Here is an 18,336-nt window from a genome sequence, read left to right on the forward strand (position 1 = left end):
TACTTCTTGCTCAATTAATTACAAGCCTTTGACTTAAAACACTTTTTTATATTTTCTTAATAAATTCCAGAGGAGAGATTTCTTATGTACTTCTAATGTGATTCTGCACATATATTCAGAAAAACCTCAAGTTGTAATTGCCGTTTTTTTCACTCTCAGTATCTGGCCAGGTTGTGGCCTAAGCCTTAATTAGCCCTGGTTGATATTTAGTCCTGGCTAAATTTGTTTGCTGCTCATCCCTAGGAATAAGTCACGTGGTTGTAGAATGGATATTTCATCTTGTAGGAAATACCTGTGAATACCCCAGTATCCCAGAGTGGGTGAAATGGTCAATCGGGATCCCCGCTCCACTTTACAAAAAGAAAGGAAAAGAAAAGGTCCCTTCACCAGTATAAATTGATTTGCTGCAGAGAATGCAATGGGGCACGGGAATAAATAGTCACCCTTTTCCTGTTTCCGCCCCATGCGGGTCTCACCATGTTGAGGTGGGTAGAGATGCTTACACACTCACACACACAGGTCTGGAGCCAAGGTCAGGGCTAGCTTTAGTGAACTGTACACATATGCTGTGGGCAGCTGCTGAGTTAATATGTACAACCATGGTGTGTACACACACCTGGAGAGGCACACTGCTCTGGGAATCACACAGGCTCTCCTGAGCAATGACGCTCTTGGAATATTTCTTTTTGTTTTATTTGTCCAAAGTCAAACATTCACTCTGTTAGATCACCAGTGTCTTATAAGCTGGTGTTGGCCCACACTGCTGCAGGATTGGGACAAAGAGATGATGTTACAGTCTGGTTTCTATGGCAACAGAGGAGGGGTAATGAAAACTGAAATGTTGGAAACACCCATTCTAACCATTGTGACATAATTCAGGTTATTACAAGGACGTAACCACCAAAGAAGCAGACATGTCATTACCTTGCAGCTCATGTCGACAAAAAACTACACTGCACATTTCTCTTAGTTGGGCTGCTAAGAGGAAGGAAACATGAAACACACGCACACACACACACACAGGCCTCATTTTCTGCATGTAAAATGTGTGTGTTCTTTAAAAGCCAGTGGTTGGCTGGTTTTCCGGACATGATGTGGTTGAAGCTGTCATCGTAATGGAAATTCATTGCTGTAGCTATGGTAAATCGAGTTTTCTGCCTGTGCTGAATGCATTAGTCTAATGAGATGTTTGCAGCTGGAGCGCAGGGCTGCTGGAGACTAACTGTGAGCTACTAACACGGGTGGAAGATAGCTTTTGCAATACTCGGTTTGCATGTGCCGAAAGTCATCTGTCTTCTGAGTCAACACTCCCGACCTGGTAAACAAGCTGCTCAGGGCTCTGGTGAACAAGCTGTAGGTAAGGGAGATGCACAATTGGAGGCGTGCCGTTGACACGGGATCTTTCTCTTGTAACTGTCAGCATGACAGGCTACCTGTTTTAGTTTTTCTGGGTTGCATGCCTACCTTGAGGGCAACGCACAAGAGTGTCCTGCACTAAAACCACTGAGTCCAGTAGGTAAACTTTAGTTCCTCATATGCAAAGTACAGCATTTGATTTCTTAACCAGATCTCAGAGGGGAAAATGTAACATTGAATTATATAGTTTATAAATCTGGGCTATATACACGTTCATTACTCTTTAACTCTGCATTTCAATAGCTAGAAAGTGATTTTTTTCCAAATGTGAACTCAAGTAATAGCTTAGTTATTTTTTTTCCCTCCACGATAATTTTGCTTTGTTTTGCTTTTTAATTTAAAAACAATTGTAGTATTTCTTGGGATAAAAATATTTACCTAAAATTTGGTTATTAAAATTGGTATGTTACGAACATGTAAAAGTGTTTTCTTTTTTTTCAATTTAATTTTATTTCAAATACCTCAGTTAGACTATTTCACATGTCTTTGTGCTGGATTTTCCTAATTTATGAGGCATAATTAAGAACAATATTTATTGGTAGTTCCTGGTTTTCATTCATTTTGGAGGAAAAAGCTGGTGACTATGGAGTATTAGCAGCAGTTTTCCTAAGCTCAAAATCACCTCCTTCCTAGCTGGAGCACTGTGACTTGAACCAGCTTCCACGTGCTCCTCCCAAAGCGTAAGGGGTCCCTTCCAGGTTGCTTGCTGGCTGGACAGGAGCTGGACAGGTGGGCGAGGCGGGGTGCTGACTGGACAGGAGCGGTGGGTGAGGCCGGGGTGCAGGCTGCTGAGCTGTTTTGCTGAGTTGAGGTGCTTGAGTCAAAGTTCATTGCACTCTCTGTGATCGTGAGCGAGAGGCGTCTCCACGTGTTGTCTCTAGATTCCATGAAGGTTCTCATGAGGGTTAGACAATCAGTGGCTTTCTGAGAAAGTGGATTTTTTACTGATCGCAGACACTACAGTACTTAGAAAGTAATTCAGGCTCTTCAGAATCGGTCTGTTTGTTGTATGCTGTTTTTCTTTCTTTTCAACCAGATGAACCATTTTTGAAGAGTGAGGGATATAGCTGTTTTTTTCTCTACTTTTTTTTTTTAAGCAAAATAGAATATCTGGAGTGAAAGTATTAAAAAATGTAAAAATGACTTTAAAGGAATTCTTAGTGTGGTAAACTATCTGGGGGTATAATATTTGTGTGGAGCATTTTTTGTGTTACTTGGTAGAACTAGACTGAAAAAATGAGAGGCTATTCGAGCAACAGCAGCTGGGTGAAGATCACCTAGAAAATCGGTACTGCGTGATCGTCTAAACGCAAATAAAAGTTTAGTGTACAATCTTCACTTTTAGGGAAGTTGGTGGCTTCAAAATCTTTAACTTTAAACGAGCTTTTTGACAGATGTTTTTAAAACTACGAATGTGTTTTCTTTAGCTCTTTAAATTGTGTATGCAGATGAGCGCTGTAATCTTTTGGTAAATTCATCAGTTTACTTCATTTGTGGAATTAAAGCAAAAGTGCGAATCCCACAAAAATCCAGTTCTTTCATGTTTAACATGTTTACATTTCTTCCCTGTGACACTAAAATTACTTTTATTTTGCTGCAAAAAAGGAAAAGTAAATGAACAGTAATAGACAAGGAGACAATAAGAGAAACAAGACTAAGTTGCTTTTCTCATTTCTTTGCTTTTGGTGGTGTGTTTTCAAGGCGAGGGAAACCAGCGGAAGCAGTTTCACTTTCTGGTTCTTGACTCCTGGGGGTGAGGGTGAAAGGCTGTCTCCTCTAGCAAGCAGCAGGTAAGCTAAGCAGCTCAGCCCACGGAAAACAAGCCAGACCCAAATACTGTCACTTGCTGCAAGAACTTGTATAATCAGAGTTCAGAACAAGATCGACTTTAAAAAATATTCAGTAACATTTTCCTATTAAAAAAATTCAAGCACTACCCCAAAGTACAAAGACAGAATTTTTTAAATTTTCAAAAATTTGAAATGAGAAAATCATCTCTGCTGTTTATGTATTTTTTTTAGTCTTAATGTTTGACCACAGATACTTCATTTCAATACGTTTAGGGAACGTAATGAACTTTCCTGAAATCGTAACAAGGAATGCTCAAGAGAGAAATAACCTTTATGGGAATCTGGGCCTTAAATGTTAGAGTGCTTCATAGGTCTGTTTACAATTTTGTGTGGCCCTAGGACGCATCACACACTCGCCCACACATCCTTTATGACACGCACCTTAGAGAACTTTTGGTCCAGGCAGAGGTGGTGGCTGGAGCTTGAAAGGCACTCACAGGGGCCCTGTTAGGGATCTGCAAGACAATTTTCCTCCCCGAGTCTGTGCCCTTGGAAGCCTCAATATCACATGGGTAGATGGCAGGGAGCCGGGAGGTGCCCATCCCACTCCACAAGTCCTGAAGAAAGTGACAGGCGACACTACCCCTCATTGGGCTGGGAGCTGCAGAATGCCAAGCACCTCCCTGGTCATTCTTCCCCTGAGCCCTCAGATTTTATTTGGGGATGGAATGGGAAAGATGGGAAAGGAGATGAGAAAAGACCCTCTTTCAATTGAATTATCATGGAGCATAAAATCTTGTCTAACATTTTGGGGATGAAGTTTGTGAAAGCAGTTGCCTTTGGTGTGATCACACAAGCTTCTTTATTTTGGTGGGCAAATTTGACATTTCTAAGAAGGAACTTACAAAAAAATCCTTCCCTGGACATCTTATTTCTTAATTCTGCAATCTCCCAAAAGGCTAGTTCAAGCTTTACACATTTTTTAATGTTTTCACTGCCTCCAAAAGCAGACAGGTGAGGAGAGACGAGGGGGATTATAAATAGCCCCTGGGAGAGACATTAAATGGCTTGGTACTGATATAATGTAACAGAAGCCACCAGGGTGTCTAGTAAATTACTCTAAATTTTAATTAATGAGTCACAAAAGCCACACCACAAGCTTAAAAAATTACCCTTTTACCAATAAGGTGATAATTAACTTTCTCTGGAATTAGCAGTTCGCTCAGCCCCGGGGCAGTACGCAGCCTACTAAGTTCTCTGGAATGCTGCCAATTTGTAACAATTGGTCTTTTGGCAAACCTGCTGGATTTAAATTCAAACATCTATTGTGACATTTTCCAACGTGATCCAAGGACCATTAGGATCACCCAATTCATGGTAAAATTTCTGAGGTCAAAAGAGTAACTTGGAATGTTTGAATTGCATTTGAATGTCACTTTCTCTTTCTTCATTTTGTTTTTTCTACCTTCCCCCACCCCAAATGTTTGCATTTGCAAGAGCCCAGTACTCCAGTCTCTGCTATAAATCTGTAATAGTCTCTGCTGTAAATCGCCGTGGCGAACCCCGTATTTGTTGATACGCCCATACCAAATTCAAGCACTTTGGCTGCCAGTCCGTGGGTTCTAGGAGTTTTTCATTGTTGTTGCACTCATCTTGGTTTCAGTTCTGGCAAGGGCTTACTCCTTCATGTTTCTGCATCTCTCACCTGTGGTTTGTCAAATGCTGAGCTTTAGATTGAGACTTGAAGAGATGCTTTGGGCAAGAGGGCATCATTTTGGATGTGCTTACAGAGGCTTGGAATTTAGCTGCTTCTGATCTGCATATATTAATTTCTGAAAAGGCACAGGAGCATTCAGCATTGCAGAGCAGCCTGGCCCTCAACAGCCCTTCACACATACACACACACACACACACACACACACACACACACACACCCCTCCCAGTGCTGCTGCTCAGTAGTGAGTGGCTTTCAGGGACAGCTTCAGGAGGGACACTTCCATTTGGGGAAAGCAGCTGGAAGACAAGTGGTGATGGATGTAGACCATCCCTTCAAAAGTCAGCCTTCTCTCTTCCTTCTGAATCTTTCAAATGTTAGCATTGCTGGGTTCCTGCTTCTCTCAGCCAAGAAACATGGCCAGGGCTGGATACCGGTGATAAGGCTTCCTGCTGGGTTAAGCAGACAGTTCTGACACAGACAAGAACATCCCTGCCTTCAGGTGGGTGGGGCGGAGACCAGCAGCAAGCCGCAGTTGTGCATTCTGGAATAAATCAGCACTTAGCAATCAGGAGAAGCCCTCTGCTTCCACGAAGAAGATAAAACACCTCTTACTTCTTGGGATGATGATTTCTTGGGCTACTATTTTAGGACAGAAAGGAATTTATTTCCCAGTGGCGGTTCTCACTTTGTATTAAGCTGAAAAGTCATTCCACTGAGTCCATTTGACACTCTGAAGTAATGGAAATAGGTTTTGAGATCCACATTGCATGTTTCCCAGAGATGACTGTTACTACACCAGTTTTACCAGTTGTGCTTCAGTCCAGTGATAAGAAACCTTATAAACTCCTCTTTACTCTGCCACCAACTCAGACACATGCTACCTACATTTTCATTTGTGTGGGGAGGCAGATGTGCTTTTTTTCTTTTTAGCAGTTGCATTTATTAATCAGATAAATGCAACCCAACATTGCTGATTTTCAAGAATGATTGCACATTCCTGCAGCCAGGCTGTCTTAGCCTTTTGAGAAATGGGTTTGGCTGAGGAGTGGTCTGACTTTCTCCAGAAGACACACAAGACAGAAGCAGAGAAGTGGAGCTGGCTGTTATAAGAAAATTAATATGCCAGGAACAAGTAATGTCAACACTGTGCTTTGAAAGGCAGTGACGTTGTCTGCCTAGCCCTGCCGTGGTGGAAAGGTAGTGATGCTGTCTGCTTAGTCCTGTGATAGGGACTCAACTTTGGGGAGCTGAATATTTGGTAACAAAAGCCCTTGCCCTTTTCCTCTCTCTGTGCTGATCATTATAGAGAAGCCCTCATTGTTTCAAAACAGAAACATATGGCCTGAAAGTAATCCTAAGGAAATGTGCAGCCTCCCATGAAGATGAGTGCTCAACCTGGGAACAAGTGCTGAGCTTGGCTGTGTCTGAATCCAGCCAGGGGAAAGTGGTATGGAGCGAAGAGGCAGTGGGATAAAACAAACAGAAGGGAGCCTGTTCCTTCTTCCTTCCAGCCGAGCACTTGACCTTCACTCTCCTTCTCGTACCCCTGGTGCTGTTCAGAAAGGATTTAGTAATTTCAGTAATAGCTATGAGTAGCATACGGCTCTCAGCATATAGACCTTAGGGGCCTTTTCTTTTGAATTGAAGAAAAGATTTTCTCTTCTCCTGCCCTCTTTTGTCTACAGGTCATCCTGGGACATCATCACTCTGATGAGAAAACCGGGGTTGAACACTAATAGTATGTTTTTCCCTGGTGTCTAGAGCCAGGGCCTGCCCCTCTCACCAGGCCCATGAAACACTTGGAGCCGCCATGTCTAAGGCCCTGCCTTGGACGCAGCCTTCAAGTCAGCCGGGGGCTGGCCTCAGGATTTTAACCCTGTTTTGACAAGCAGTCTGCCTTGGTGAATGAGGAAAGGAAGAATCGAAGAGAAAAACATAAGGCAAAAATCTGTTCCAGGGCATTCATGCTTTTGGTTTTGGAGACAGGATTTGGAGGTCATGTAACTTCAAGAACTCCTTTGGGTCTAATCATTTCTGAGTGATTACAGGACTATAAGAATCATTCTCACTCTTTGTGGCCTTCCAAAGAAGAGGCTGACCTCTTTCCTTCACAGTTCTTTAGGATTTAGTGGCTCATTATTGGGAAATATTGGTGGTGTCAAGGCTTTATCAAACCATTAGCTATTAAGACATGCTGTTTATTCCAAACAGAAAACTCACAGATGTTGCACAAAGCGTAGGGTTCATTGATCAGTAGAGAATTCCATCGTGGGAATAGATTTCTGTCATGTTTTCAGTCGTGAGAAATCTGTGGTCATTTGTTGGATTCCATGCTGTCGCCATTCTGGTCTGTGCTGGGGGAGTTTGCCTTGAGACGTAGGAGTCAATCCAGCAGCCATCTGTGCACTGCCCCTTGTACTGGGAATTCTCCCTTTCAGATGCCAAAGGTGCTCGAGCATATTTGACTGTATCACTTTTAAAACCTCATTTGCAAAAAAGCTTCAAGTGGATAGCTGTAGATAGCTTTAAATTTTGGTATGCAAATTACAAATCATAGAAACGGCGGGGGGGGGGGGGGAAGCCGGTTTTAATGCTTGAAATCGCCACCCACAGTGTGAATATAGAGCTCTTATTTTTAGTGTCTTCACATAATTAATACTAGAGACTTAACATAAATAAAGAGGGCAAGCACCACGGTGGGGTTGTGTCGGTGCCTGATGGGGAAATGGTTAATTGGTCCCACAGTGAGAAGCCGTACAATGGTATGCTGCTTTAATGAGACCAGGTGAGTAGAAACTCTCTCCAGGGATGTGAAGTTAGTACCCGATTTGGGAGGTTATATGTGTGAGAATGTGTGGGGGCCAATGATATGATGATATAGGGGATTGGTTCTTTCTTTCTAGAGCCCTCCCTTTTAGTTAGAAGTCGTTTGGCAAGAACCCAGTAAAGAAGACTAAAGCAACTAAAGTGATCTGATAGTAGAATAAGAAAAAAGTACATTCAGTGAATTTTTTTTTTTTTTTGAGATGGAGTCTCCCTCTGTCACCCAGGCTGGAGTGCAGTGGTGCGATCTCAGCTCACTGCAACCTCTGCCTCCCAGGTTCAAGAGATCCTCCTGCCTCAGCCTCCCAAGTAGCTGGGATTACAGGTGTCTGTTACCACACTCAGCTAATTTTTGTATTTTTAGTAGAGACGGTGTTTCGCCATGTTAGGCAGGCTGGTCTCAAGCTCTGACGTTAGGTGATCCACCCGCCTCGGCCTCCCAAAATACTGGGATTACAGGTGTGAGCCATTGTGTCTGGCCTAGAAAAAGGTACATTCAGAAAGGTTTGCCTAATATGCATTTGCCTGGAAGCAGCCCAAATCTCTGTTCAGGTCAAATGCGGAGAAACTGAGTTCTTATTCATTGGCTTGGGATCACGGTGGTGTGAGATGAACTGGAAGTATAATCCTTTAGAAAATGTATTTGTGGGCATAGGTTAGGTCATTGTTTTTATGACTGTGTTTGACATTTTCATGCCTGAAGAAAAAAAAATCCACAGGACCAAAGTCCCAGCTGGTCCCTGTAGATTTCTAACAGCAGATAACACAGGTTACAGAACTTCCTGGACAAAGTTAAGCAAACCCAGGCCACGCTTTGGCAGAGAGTTCCTGTATTCTGCGTGTGTACTTCGTGGATGGAATATCAGTTTCAGGGGTTTTCTTTCTCATCCCTGAGAGTGCGGATTTAACACAGAGTAAGGAGACTTTATGCTGGAACCTCGGCACCACTGAAGTCCCAGACCATTTTCCAGCTAGCTAACTCCTCTGTGGAAAAGTGAAAATAACGACTGAAACAATATGTTTGAGGGAAAAACGTCTAACAGTCAAAGAAAGACTTAAAAGCGAAAACCTGTACCCTGAGAAGTGATCGCAAAGTGAATCCTGGATTCTCAGACTGAATGGGTTTCAAAGGCCCCTCTCCCAGGTCAAGGCCCAAACTCCCGCCGTGCGTCTCGGAAGGAGGCAGACAGCACAGGACTCTATCCTTCCATTGTGAGGAAGCTCCAGTGTTCACAATTTCCTACCTTTCTTCTGCAGCACCTTCTTCCTCCTCTGAGAGCCTACTTGTATCTTCAGAGCTGCACAGAATCAATCTAAATGGAGCCTCGTGGATTCCAATTCGGAAAAGCCAGTTTCATGGCTACCAGTGTGACCTAGGGCAAGGATCATGGCATCCCTGAGCCTCATCTCCTCCCTGGAGATATTCTTCCTTGTCAGTCCCCACTGCTGAATGGTTCAAAGGAAACAGTATATGGAAAAGGGCTTTGTAAACCATAAATGCTGTACAGATGATAAAACACATTTGCACCAATTGAGCATTTTGTGCTCCGGGATGTTGAGAGAAGCACTAAACATGCTTTATCTTATCCTGTTTGATCCACACAGGAAGTCAATACAGGAGGGGCTATTTTTACCGCCAACATACAGATGGGGAAACTGAGGCTTATATTATACATAACTAACTTACTGAGGGCCACGTGGCCCCAGGAGTCTGTGAGTCTTTCCTCCTCCAGTTTGAGCGTGGCCGGGGCGTCCGTGTCCTTCACCTGTGAGAGCTGAAGAGAAAGAGCTCTTTCATACTGCAGCGCCAGCTGCTGCTGCTCGGCCTGGCAGGGCTGCTCCAGGTCTGGCAGGTTCCAGAAAGGAAATGATTCCCTGGTGTTTCCACTTGGAAAGGCATTTTTGATCCATCGAAAATTTCTTTTAAAGCAGTGAGCTCTCAGTCCGGTCAGCCCCAACCCCCACTTTTATTGCACATATATTTGTGCACCCAGTTTACAATCCTGAAGTGAAATTCCTGAATAATATAACCCACTCACACCCATAATTTTTAAGAAAAATTAATATAATGTCATAACCGAAATATAAAGAAGAATGAGGCAAAGTATTTGCTAATTACTTCCAAGGCAGGCACCCGCCTCTGGGCAACAGAACGAGGTGATCAGGGGCTGACACCTGTGCCCAGAAGCTCAGGGTGGGCCACCCCTCCAGTGAAGTCTTAAGTCAGAGGAGTGGGATTGGTGACTCCGATAACATGAGCTGCTGCGGGTGGTGTGGTTTTCCAAAATGATACACAACTTTTGGAATTCTGAAGAAAATAAACAGTCTTCCTTTGATTTATGCACTAATGGCATTCCTGGAAAATGATAAAGTGTTTGTTACAGCTGAGCAGAAATACATATTGCTTATTTGTAAAATAAGTTAGTCCCGGGTTCAGAAAAATGGGGTATTTCTATATGGCAAGACAATGCTTTCACTGTGTGGGACTGCTCCATCCATTGAGGGACACCCAGCATCCCTGGTCTCTGCCCTCTAAGTGCCGGGAATGCCCACTCTGCCCCCAACATTGTATCAGATACAAACATCACCGACACATTTCCAAAATGCCCCTCTGCAGTGCTACCATCACTGTGGAGCACCGGGGGATCAGAGCTGCCACTCATTTCACTTTCTGCTGCCTCCCCAAGCACTCTGATTAATTAAGGCTTAGAAAAAACATGGTTCTGTTTTGCCAGATTCCTACATGATCACTATGCAGAGCCCTCTCAAAGATCATGGAAGGAACTTTGGGGTGCCCTTGACATTCTAGGAAGACGCTTGCTAGTTAATTTCTTCTGAAAACTGTAGCTTTAAGCTAAATGGGAAGACTCTTTCTATCATGTGTCAGTCTCCTTCAGATTATGCACCAGTTTATCATACATCTGGTATTTTAGAAAGCACCTTTAAATGGCCTGGCATGGTGGCTCACACCTGTAATTCCAGCACTTTTCAAGGCCGAGGCTGGTGGATCACTTGAGGCCAGGAGTTAGAGACCAACCTGGCCAATTATAAATATATATATATATAATTTTTTTGAAGACAGAGTCTTACTCTGTCACCCAGGCTGGAGTGTAGTGCCATGATCTCAGCTCACTGCAGCCTCTGCCTCCCAGGCTGAAGCCATCCTCCCACCTCAGCCTCCTGAGTAGCTGGGACTACAGATGCCCACCACCATGCCCAGCTAAATTTTTGTATTTTTGGTAGAGATGGGGTTTTATCATGTTGCCCAGGCTGGTCTTGAACTCCTGAGCTCAAGCCATCCTCCTGCCTCCACCTCCTCAAGTGCTGGGATTATAGGCATGAGCCACCTCGCCCAGCCTATATTTTAATATTTTTAACAATAAACATGTGATTTGAATTTATAAGTGTGACATAAAATTTCATTAAAATGTATTTATTTAAATAGGTCATTTAAAGATTTAGTAAATATTAGGATTGCAGGAAGTGTATTAGTTAGGTTTCTCTAGAGAAACAGAACCAATAGGGCCTCTGTGTGTGCATGTGTGTGTGTGCGTGTGTGTGTGTGTGTGAAGAGCTCTACTATAAGGAGTGAGTCACATGATTATGGAGGCTGAGGGGTCCCGAGACCTGTGATTGGAAGTTGGAGATGCAGGGGAGTCTATGGTACAGTTCAGTTCAAAAGCCAGCAGACAGGAGACCCAAGAAGAGCTCATGTTTCAGTTTGAGTCTAAAGGCAGAAAAGAAAATGTCCCCGCTGGGAGGCAGTCAGGCAGGGGGAGTTCCCCTTACCCCATGGAAGGTCAGCATTTTTGTTCTTTTCAGGCCTTCAGTGGATTGGGTGAAGTCCCCCCACATTGTGGGGTGTCACCTGCTTTACTCAGTCTACCAGTTCAAATGTTCATCTCTTCCAAAAGCACCCTCGCAGAAACACTTAGAATAATGTTTAACCAAATCCCCAGGCACCCATGGCCCAATCTAGTTGACACACAAAATTAAACATAACAGAAAGTATCCGACATGGCAAATATTACAAAGGTGGCACCCCAGGTCTGAAGCTTGGTAAGCACTGCTTTGAGCCCTAGGCTGTCGCTGTCTCTGATATGGAGGCTTTGGAGCTGAGACCCTGGTGGTATTGTTCAGTTAATCTATGGGGACTGTGATCCTCTGTTTTCCTGGGAAGGGTATCTTTTATTTTCAGAGCACCTTTTAGAGACTGTCCCTGGTGGTGACTAATTCTGGGGATGTTTGAGCTCCCCTTCAGAATTCCAGTTGTCCTCCTGGGAGAGGAAGTTTCTGGGCAAACCACAACTGGCCACCGTGTTTGTGGTCTGCCCATAGATCTGCAGCTAAGGCTCCCTGCTGGCTCCCACACAGGACCACACGTCACACAAACTTGGTCCTCTAGTGAGAGAACACCTGCCCTGGAAGTCAAGATCGTTGGAAACCCTCTCTCACTATTTAATGTGAAGTCTGGCTCGGTGGGGACACAGATGAGACTGCTCAACAGTTCAGCTGGGATGGTTAAAATATGACATCATAGACGCTATGACCGGTCTATGTCTCATGGCTATAAAGGAAGCTGGACGTTTTCATGCCCCCCTCTGGGATCTGCTTGTTTAGATGATGCTGTTTGGCACCATCAATTTCACTTGCCCACTGCCCAGTCTCTGTGAATTGGTGTCCAGACTGCCCCCAGAAGCAGAAGGAAAAGTCTTTAGGTCAGCAGTTTTAGCTCTTTGGTCTCTTAGACTGGAAATGTCATTGAAGAACAGGAAATCATTGAGAGGGGCTTCAGAGAGATTGAAGAAGACACATTTTTTTTCCTTTTAGACTGATGCCTTTTGATGAGGGCCTTTGGGAGAGCCCTCCGTTTACACAAGTGCTGCAAATCAGTATACCTGTTATTGCTCTCACCTATCTTCAGCTGGAGAGAGGAGTAGGGGTAAGCTGGTGCAGAACGTAATACAGAGAACACCAGGAAACAAAATGCAATCAAGAAAACAGGCAAGTTCACAAAACAAGTTGTATTTGTTTTGATTATATACTAATAGGATGGAAACAGTAGTGATCTGGTTCCTGTGTTAAAGAAGAAAATGTATTTATAATGCTGTATCAATTTGCTAGGGCTGCCATAATAAAATACCGCAGACTGGGTGGCTTACACAGCAGAAATTTATTTTCTAACAGTTCTGAAAGCTGGAAGTCCAAGATCAAGGTGTCAGTGCACCTTGCCTTGCACACGGCTGTCTTCTCACGGTCCTCATGCGGCTTTTCCTCATTGTGCTGCACTCCTGATGTCTCTTCCTTTCTTATAAAGACACCAGCGCTATTGGATTAGGGCCACATCCTTATTATAATACCTCATTTAGCCTTAAGTATCTCTTTAAAAGTTCTATCTCCAGGCTGGCAGTGGTGGTTCACATGTGTAATCCCAGCACTTTGGGAGGATGAGGTGAGAGGATTGCTTGAGCCCAGGAGTAGACCAGCCTGGGAAACAGTGAGATCCCCATCTCTACAAACAAAGAGAAGACAGTTCTATTGTCAATTACAGTTCATATTGGGAGTTACAGCTTCAATATATGATTTTTGGGGTTGGGGTAACAATTCAGTTTATAAGAGTGCTTATTTTAAGATTTTATCTGACAGTTTAATCTATTTCCCTATAAGCGATCAATGGTCAATGTGCCTCATAATGGCCTCTTATTACTTTCCAAACACCTGTGATTTCTTTAAATTTTAGGCCATTCACATTCCTGCTATACTCATTCCAGATAGCCAAGGGACTTCAAGAAGGTTTCAGCTCTACCCCAGGGCAAAGGAGATGATCTGATGTCTCCAGCTCCCCTTTAAAGAGCAACTGGAATCTCCACCTATCTCTTCCTTTCTGGCTCCCACTGAATATCCCTCTCTGCCCTCTTCCTCCCCACAATGGTTCACGTTCACAAAGTACATCCCATGCAATGAGAGGAGGCACCAGTGAACCAACCTGCCTAGGACCAGTGATTTTCCTGGGGCTTGGCTGGCAACATTCTCTATCCACAAGTCACTTGATGCCCCTTGACTGAAGCTTTCCAGGCGATTCTGTACCCCACTCAGTATGGCAGGCAGTGTGGGGAGGGCCAGAGTGAGAGGAGTGAGCCTGAGCACCCTTGGTGTTGGGCTCCTTACCTGACAGTCACAGACTCCTCTTCCTCTCACCTCCCAGGGTTGTGTAAGCCTCCAGGACAGAGGCTGATGCTCACAGTGCTCTTCTCTGTCTGCCCAGGAGCATCCAGCCTCTCTCTGCTTGCCAACTGCCCCCTCCCTCTGACCACATGAGCACAGTGCCAGGCATAGAGAGATGCCCACAGGTTTTTCAGAGTGATCAACGAATGTAGAGAACACCAGCAAAAACAAAATGCAATCAAGAAGACAGGCAGTCCTCCCACCTCAGCCTCCCAAAGTGCTGGGATTACAGATCTTGATGGACAGAGAGAGGGTGATGAATAATTATGTGAAGAGGTTAGGCACTTGAAGGCTTCCTCTGCTAGCCTACTTGCATTCTGGTTTTGAATTTTAACTGTTTTAATGGACATCTCCACCTACCTGTTCCACAGGCACCCTGAACTCAGCGGTCCCAAAACTGGATTCATCATTGCTCCCTTCCCCATATCTTCCCCTTCTCCTTTATTCTGTCTTCATTAAAGGTATCATTGCTTTCTTGGATAGCTGGGAGTTTGAGAATCCCAAACTCTCCTCACCCCAAGCCTTCCAACTGGGAAACAGGTCCTGATGGATGCTACTTTCAACAAAGTTTCCTGCATTCTCTCTTTCTCCATCCACCCCTTGGTGGCTCCTCCTCAGGTTCTCATTGGCACCCTTCACAGGGCCACCACGATGGCCTTCTGCCCTGCCTCTCTGCCTACATTTTCTCCTCTCTTTAACCTACTTCACACAATGCGCCAAGTTTCTCTTTGTAAGATGAAGTTCTGGTAGTCTTAGTCCATTTGTATTGCTATGACAAAACACATTTGACTGGGTCATTTATAAACAATAGAAATTGATTTCTCATGATTCTGAAGGCTGGGAAGACCAAGACCAAGGTGCCAGCAGGACTGGTGTCTGAAAGGGCTGCTGTCTGCTTCTAAGATGGTGCCTTGTTGCTGCGTTCTCTGGAAGAGACAAATGCAGTGTCCTCACATGGCGGAAGGGATGGAAGGGCAAGAGAGTGCTCCCTTCAACCTCAAGCCATTTGATAAGGTGCGAAGGGATCTGCTCTCATGACTTAATCATCTCCCAGAAGCTATACTTCTATTGTGGGTTAAGTTTCAACATGAGTTTGGGAGGGGAGACTATCATTCAAACCATAGCACTGATCTACTCATTCTAGTGCTTAATAATCTCAGATAGATTGCATTGCTCACACTGACAGCTGCCAAATGTTTTGCCTGTGTTCTCCATTAAATCATCTCAATACACATATATATTATTTATAATTATTAAAATATTCTTTAGTACACATCCCCAATGTATATATACTTATGTATATTGATAGATTTTATATATATACTACTGTATTAATACATTATACACATTATAAAACATATGCAAAAATAGAAATGAAGAAAGCCACAGGAGCCTTTTGCCCTCCCCTGTACATTCTCAAAGCCTCTGTGTTTTTTCCGTTTTCTCTTCCCATGTCCTGGAGTTCTCTTTTCTCACTTCTCCTTGTGATGAAGTTCTGTATGTCCTTCAGGACAACACTCTGGGCTGGGTATGGTGGCTCATGCTTGTAATCCCAGCACTTTGGGAGGCCAAGATGGAAGGATCACTTGAGGCCAGGAGTTTGAGGCCAGCCTGGGCAACATGGTGAGACCCCAACTCTACAGAAAAAAAAAAAACAACCCAAGAAACAAACCAGCACTTTACACTTCACTCCTGGGACCTGCTTCTCCACACAGACTGCCGTGGTGCCACCTTTATATATAGTATTTAGAACCTTCACCTTCTCTTGCTGCATGATTTGATAATCTTTCTGATGGGCAAGGAGGAAGACCAAAGGTTTTGGGGTGTACGTCATTGTGGTTACCAAGAACAAGTTGTCATCGTAACATATCTTTCCTTGCTTGTGAAACATTCCAAAGAGATTTTTTCCTCTTCAGCTTTCCTCTGGGTAGAATACATCCCATTCCCTGCAGAGGAGTGCAGAAGCAGGCAGTCAGACAGACACAAAGGCGAGTAATTGAGTGAGATGTGCAAAAGTCTGCTCAATTCCAAACGTCAAGCAATCAGGCTCATGGGATTCAGAACAACGTGATCAGTGGTTTCTGTTTATGCTCCCCTCAGACTGTAATTAATTCATGGAAGTGCTGTAGGTTGTTACATTTTGTAAACGGATAATAGAACTGTTCTTTGAAATAAAAGCAATGGCAACAACCTAGTCATTTTACAGTAGCGTGGATAGAAGATAATTACAGTTTGAGAGAACGTATCCCCCTTCCGTGCAAGAACAGGAATGGATTGTCTTCGGTTGGGAGTTGCTGTGAGCACAAATTGCAAACAAAGTTTATGTGCTCCGCGGGGAAATGGCAGAGCATTTTCCCTGTATAGCCGAGGAGAGTGCTTAACTCACTTTCTAGATATTCCGACCAGTGTCCTACAGGGAATTGTGCTAATAAATATGACAATAACATTGTAATGGGACAAGAAAGGCTGACGCAGCGTTTTGTTAATTTGTGTTCAGTGTTCGCTGGGAGCGTTGTAACCCCTGAGCAATGAAACAGGAGCATATTGGTTGGACTGTAGGCATTTTAATTAGAGGTCCTGGGAATATCTCTGTGCTACAGCAGCTGGATGAGACCTGGCCCCACAAAGTTTACCCAAGGCGAGCTTCCCTCCTGGCCCTCAGCGGCCTTTAAAAGGTCTTGCTAGAGGAAGGGACCTGAGGGAGGGAAGTGCAGAATTTCTAAGGAGGGGAGGAGGAAGATGCCTGGTGGGCTGGCATCCAACAGCAATTAGCTACTAGGCTGTCAGCGCCCAGAGCCCTTGTTTTAATAAAATGGTGGCAAAGATTGACAGAAATGGCCTGATTCCATGAGGGATCCCAAAGCATTTTGTAAAAGGCTCTTTTTACTCTTGCTACCTTTTCATCATTTGGTTTAAATGCAATGTAATAATAAAGGCATCATAAATCAAAAGCTGTTAGCATACCTGGACCTTGACGTTTATAGGCATTAAGCAAAAAAAAAAAAAAAAAAAAAAAAAAAAAACTTAGGAACATTTCACCAAATTATTTTTCCAGTCTCTTAAGACTCATTTAAATTTCCCTCCTCTCCTTTCCCTGGTGCTGCCAGCTATTTTATGCACAGGAGCACCTGAGCCCATGATGGAGGGAGCCAACTCTGCCAGCGGGCAGGCGGTTCATTCTCATGGGGTGGGGCCTGAAGCTCTTCCCAGCTGCAGGCACTACATGGGCAAACAGCCGAGAAGCTAGAGAAACAGATGCCAGCTGCCCTTGGGTCAGTGATGCAGCCTTGGGAATGGCTGGGTCCATCCACACTAAAACTCCATCGTCACCTCTTCCACCATGAGTCCTGGGGCTGCAGGGGAGAGCTCCAGTGGGAGATGGTGGGATTATTTGGAGGAAAGGGGCCCAATGCCAGACTGGGTTGGGGACTTAATACTCAAAGCCAGCCACTTCTGTTACCATCCAGTGCCAGTTTTGAAGGCCCAATGCTAAGTCCTGGAAGGCCTGGTACAGAGTAGTGGGCCCACCAGAGGCCAGCATTAAGGAGCAGAATCCCCACTATGCTCTGGGTAGTGGTGGATAGGTCTCACCACGTCAGTGGAGAAGTAGAAACCAATTGGTGGCATTACTTATATTTGTTAAGTAGTGAGCCTGACAAATAATTATTAAGCATCGATAATGGGCAAGCCACATGGAACAATTCACCCCGATGTGCAGAGACACAAAGTCAGACGAGTGTCCAAAGGACCAGCAGAGGGCTTCCTGCCCTTCAAGGATCACCTCCTCTAGGAAGCCTACATAGGTTGCTATGAGGAGCAGGTGAACATGTGTTGAACACTCTGAATATAATATGGATTGTCAGGCTGAGCCCTTGCTCATTGTTTATTAGGGGGTAACATCTCTGTTTTGATTGTCCTTGAGTTGAGAGGGAGCCCTTAAGTTGGAAGCTGTTTGGACCCTTGTTGTGTGGGAAAAGTAGAAGGCAGTTGGCACAGGTGCTTCTGTGGCATCACCTGGCCCTGTGGTAAATCCTGTCTTATTCAATGGGGAAAGAAGAGAAGAGAAGTGGTATCTCCTTAGCCACTTCGCTGAGCTTGATGGGAATATATGGCTCAAGAATTCATAACTGTGGCCTCCGTGACAATCTCTCAGCTCCCGGGCGCTGTGACTCCAGACCCATCCTGGCTCTCCTCGGAGGTAATGTCTGCCAAATTTCAATACCATTGTTCTTATTATAATTAGGAATATTATATTTCAGAACCAGACTGGTTTCTCATCAGGTCTCGTTGCCAGGATTATAGCTGCTTTGTGCTCTTAGATGTGAGGGCCTATAAAACAGCTCACCACATATGTACAACTTTACG

At 44.3% G+C, this 18,336-nt stretch overlaps 1 protein-coding gene across 10 annotated transcripts in view; it reads left to right on the forward strand.

Moving 5' to 3' along the window:
• Nucleotides 1–1,066: 1,066 nt before the first annotated feature.
• Nucleotides 1,067–18,336, forward strand: part of SCML4 (Scm polycomb group protein like 4) — a 120,791-nt gene continuing 103,521 nt past the window's right edge. For 4 of the 10 annotated variants that reach the window (XR_002478507.2, XR_002478508.2, XM_021670500.2 and 1 more), the window contains exon 1: nucleotides 1,067–1,140. Coding sequence is in view for 2 of the 10 variants with exons in the window: in XM_021670500.2 (XP_021526175.1) it covers nucleotides 1,116–1,140 (25 nt within the window). In the remaining 8 variants the exon portion in view is untranslated. The other 6 variants (XM_064360802.1, XM_064360803.1, XM_021670501.2 and 3 more) reach the window with 4 other exon arrangements.

Source organism: Aotus nancymaae, unplaced genomic scaffold (genome assembly GCF_030222135.1).
Source record: "Aotus nancymaae isolate 86718 unplaced genomic scaffold, 86718_ANA_hifiasm-v0.15.2.pri h1tg000040l, whole genome shotgun sequence".
NCBI lineage: Eukaryota > Metazoa > Chordata > Mammalia > Primates > Aotidae > Aotus > Aotus nancymaae.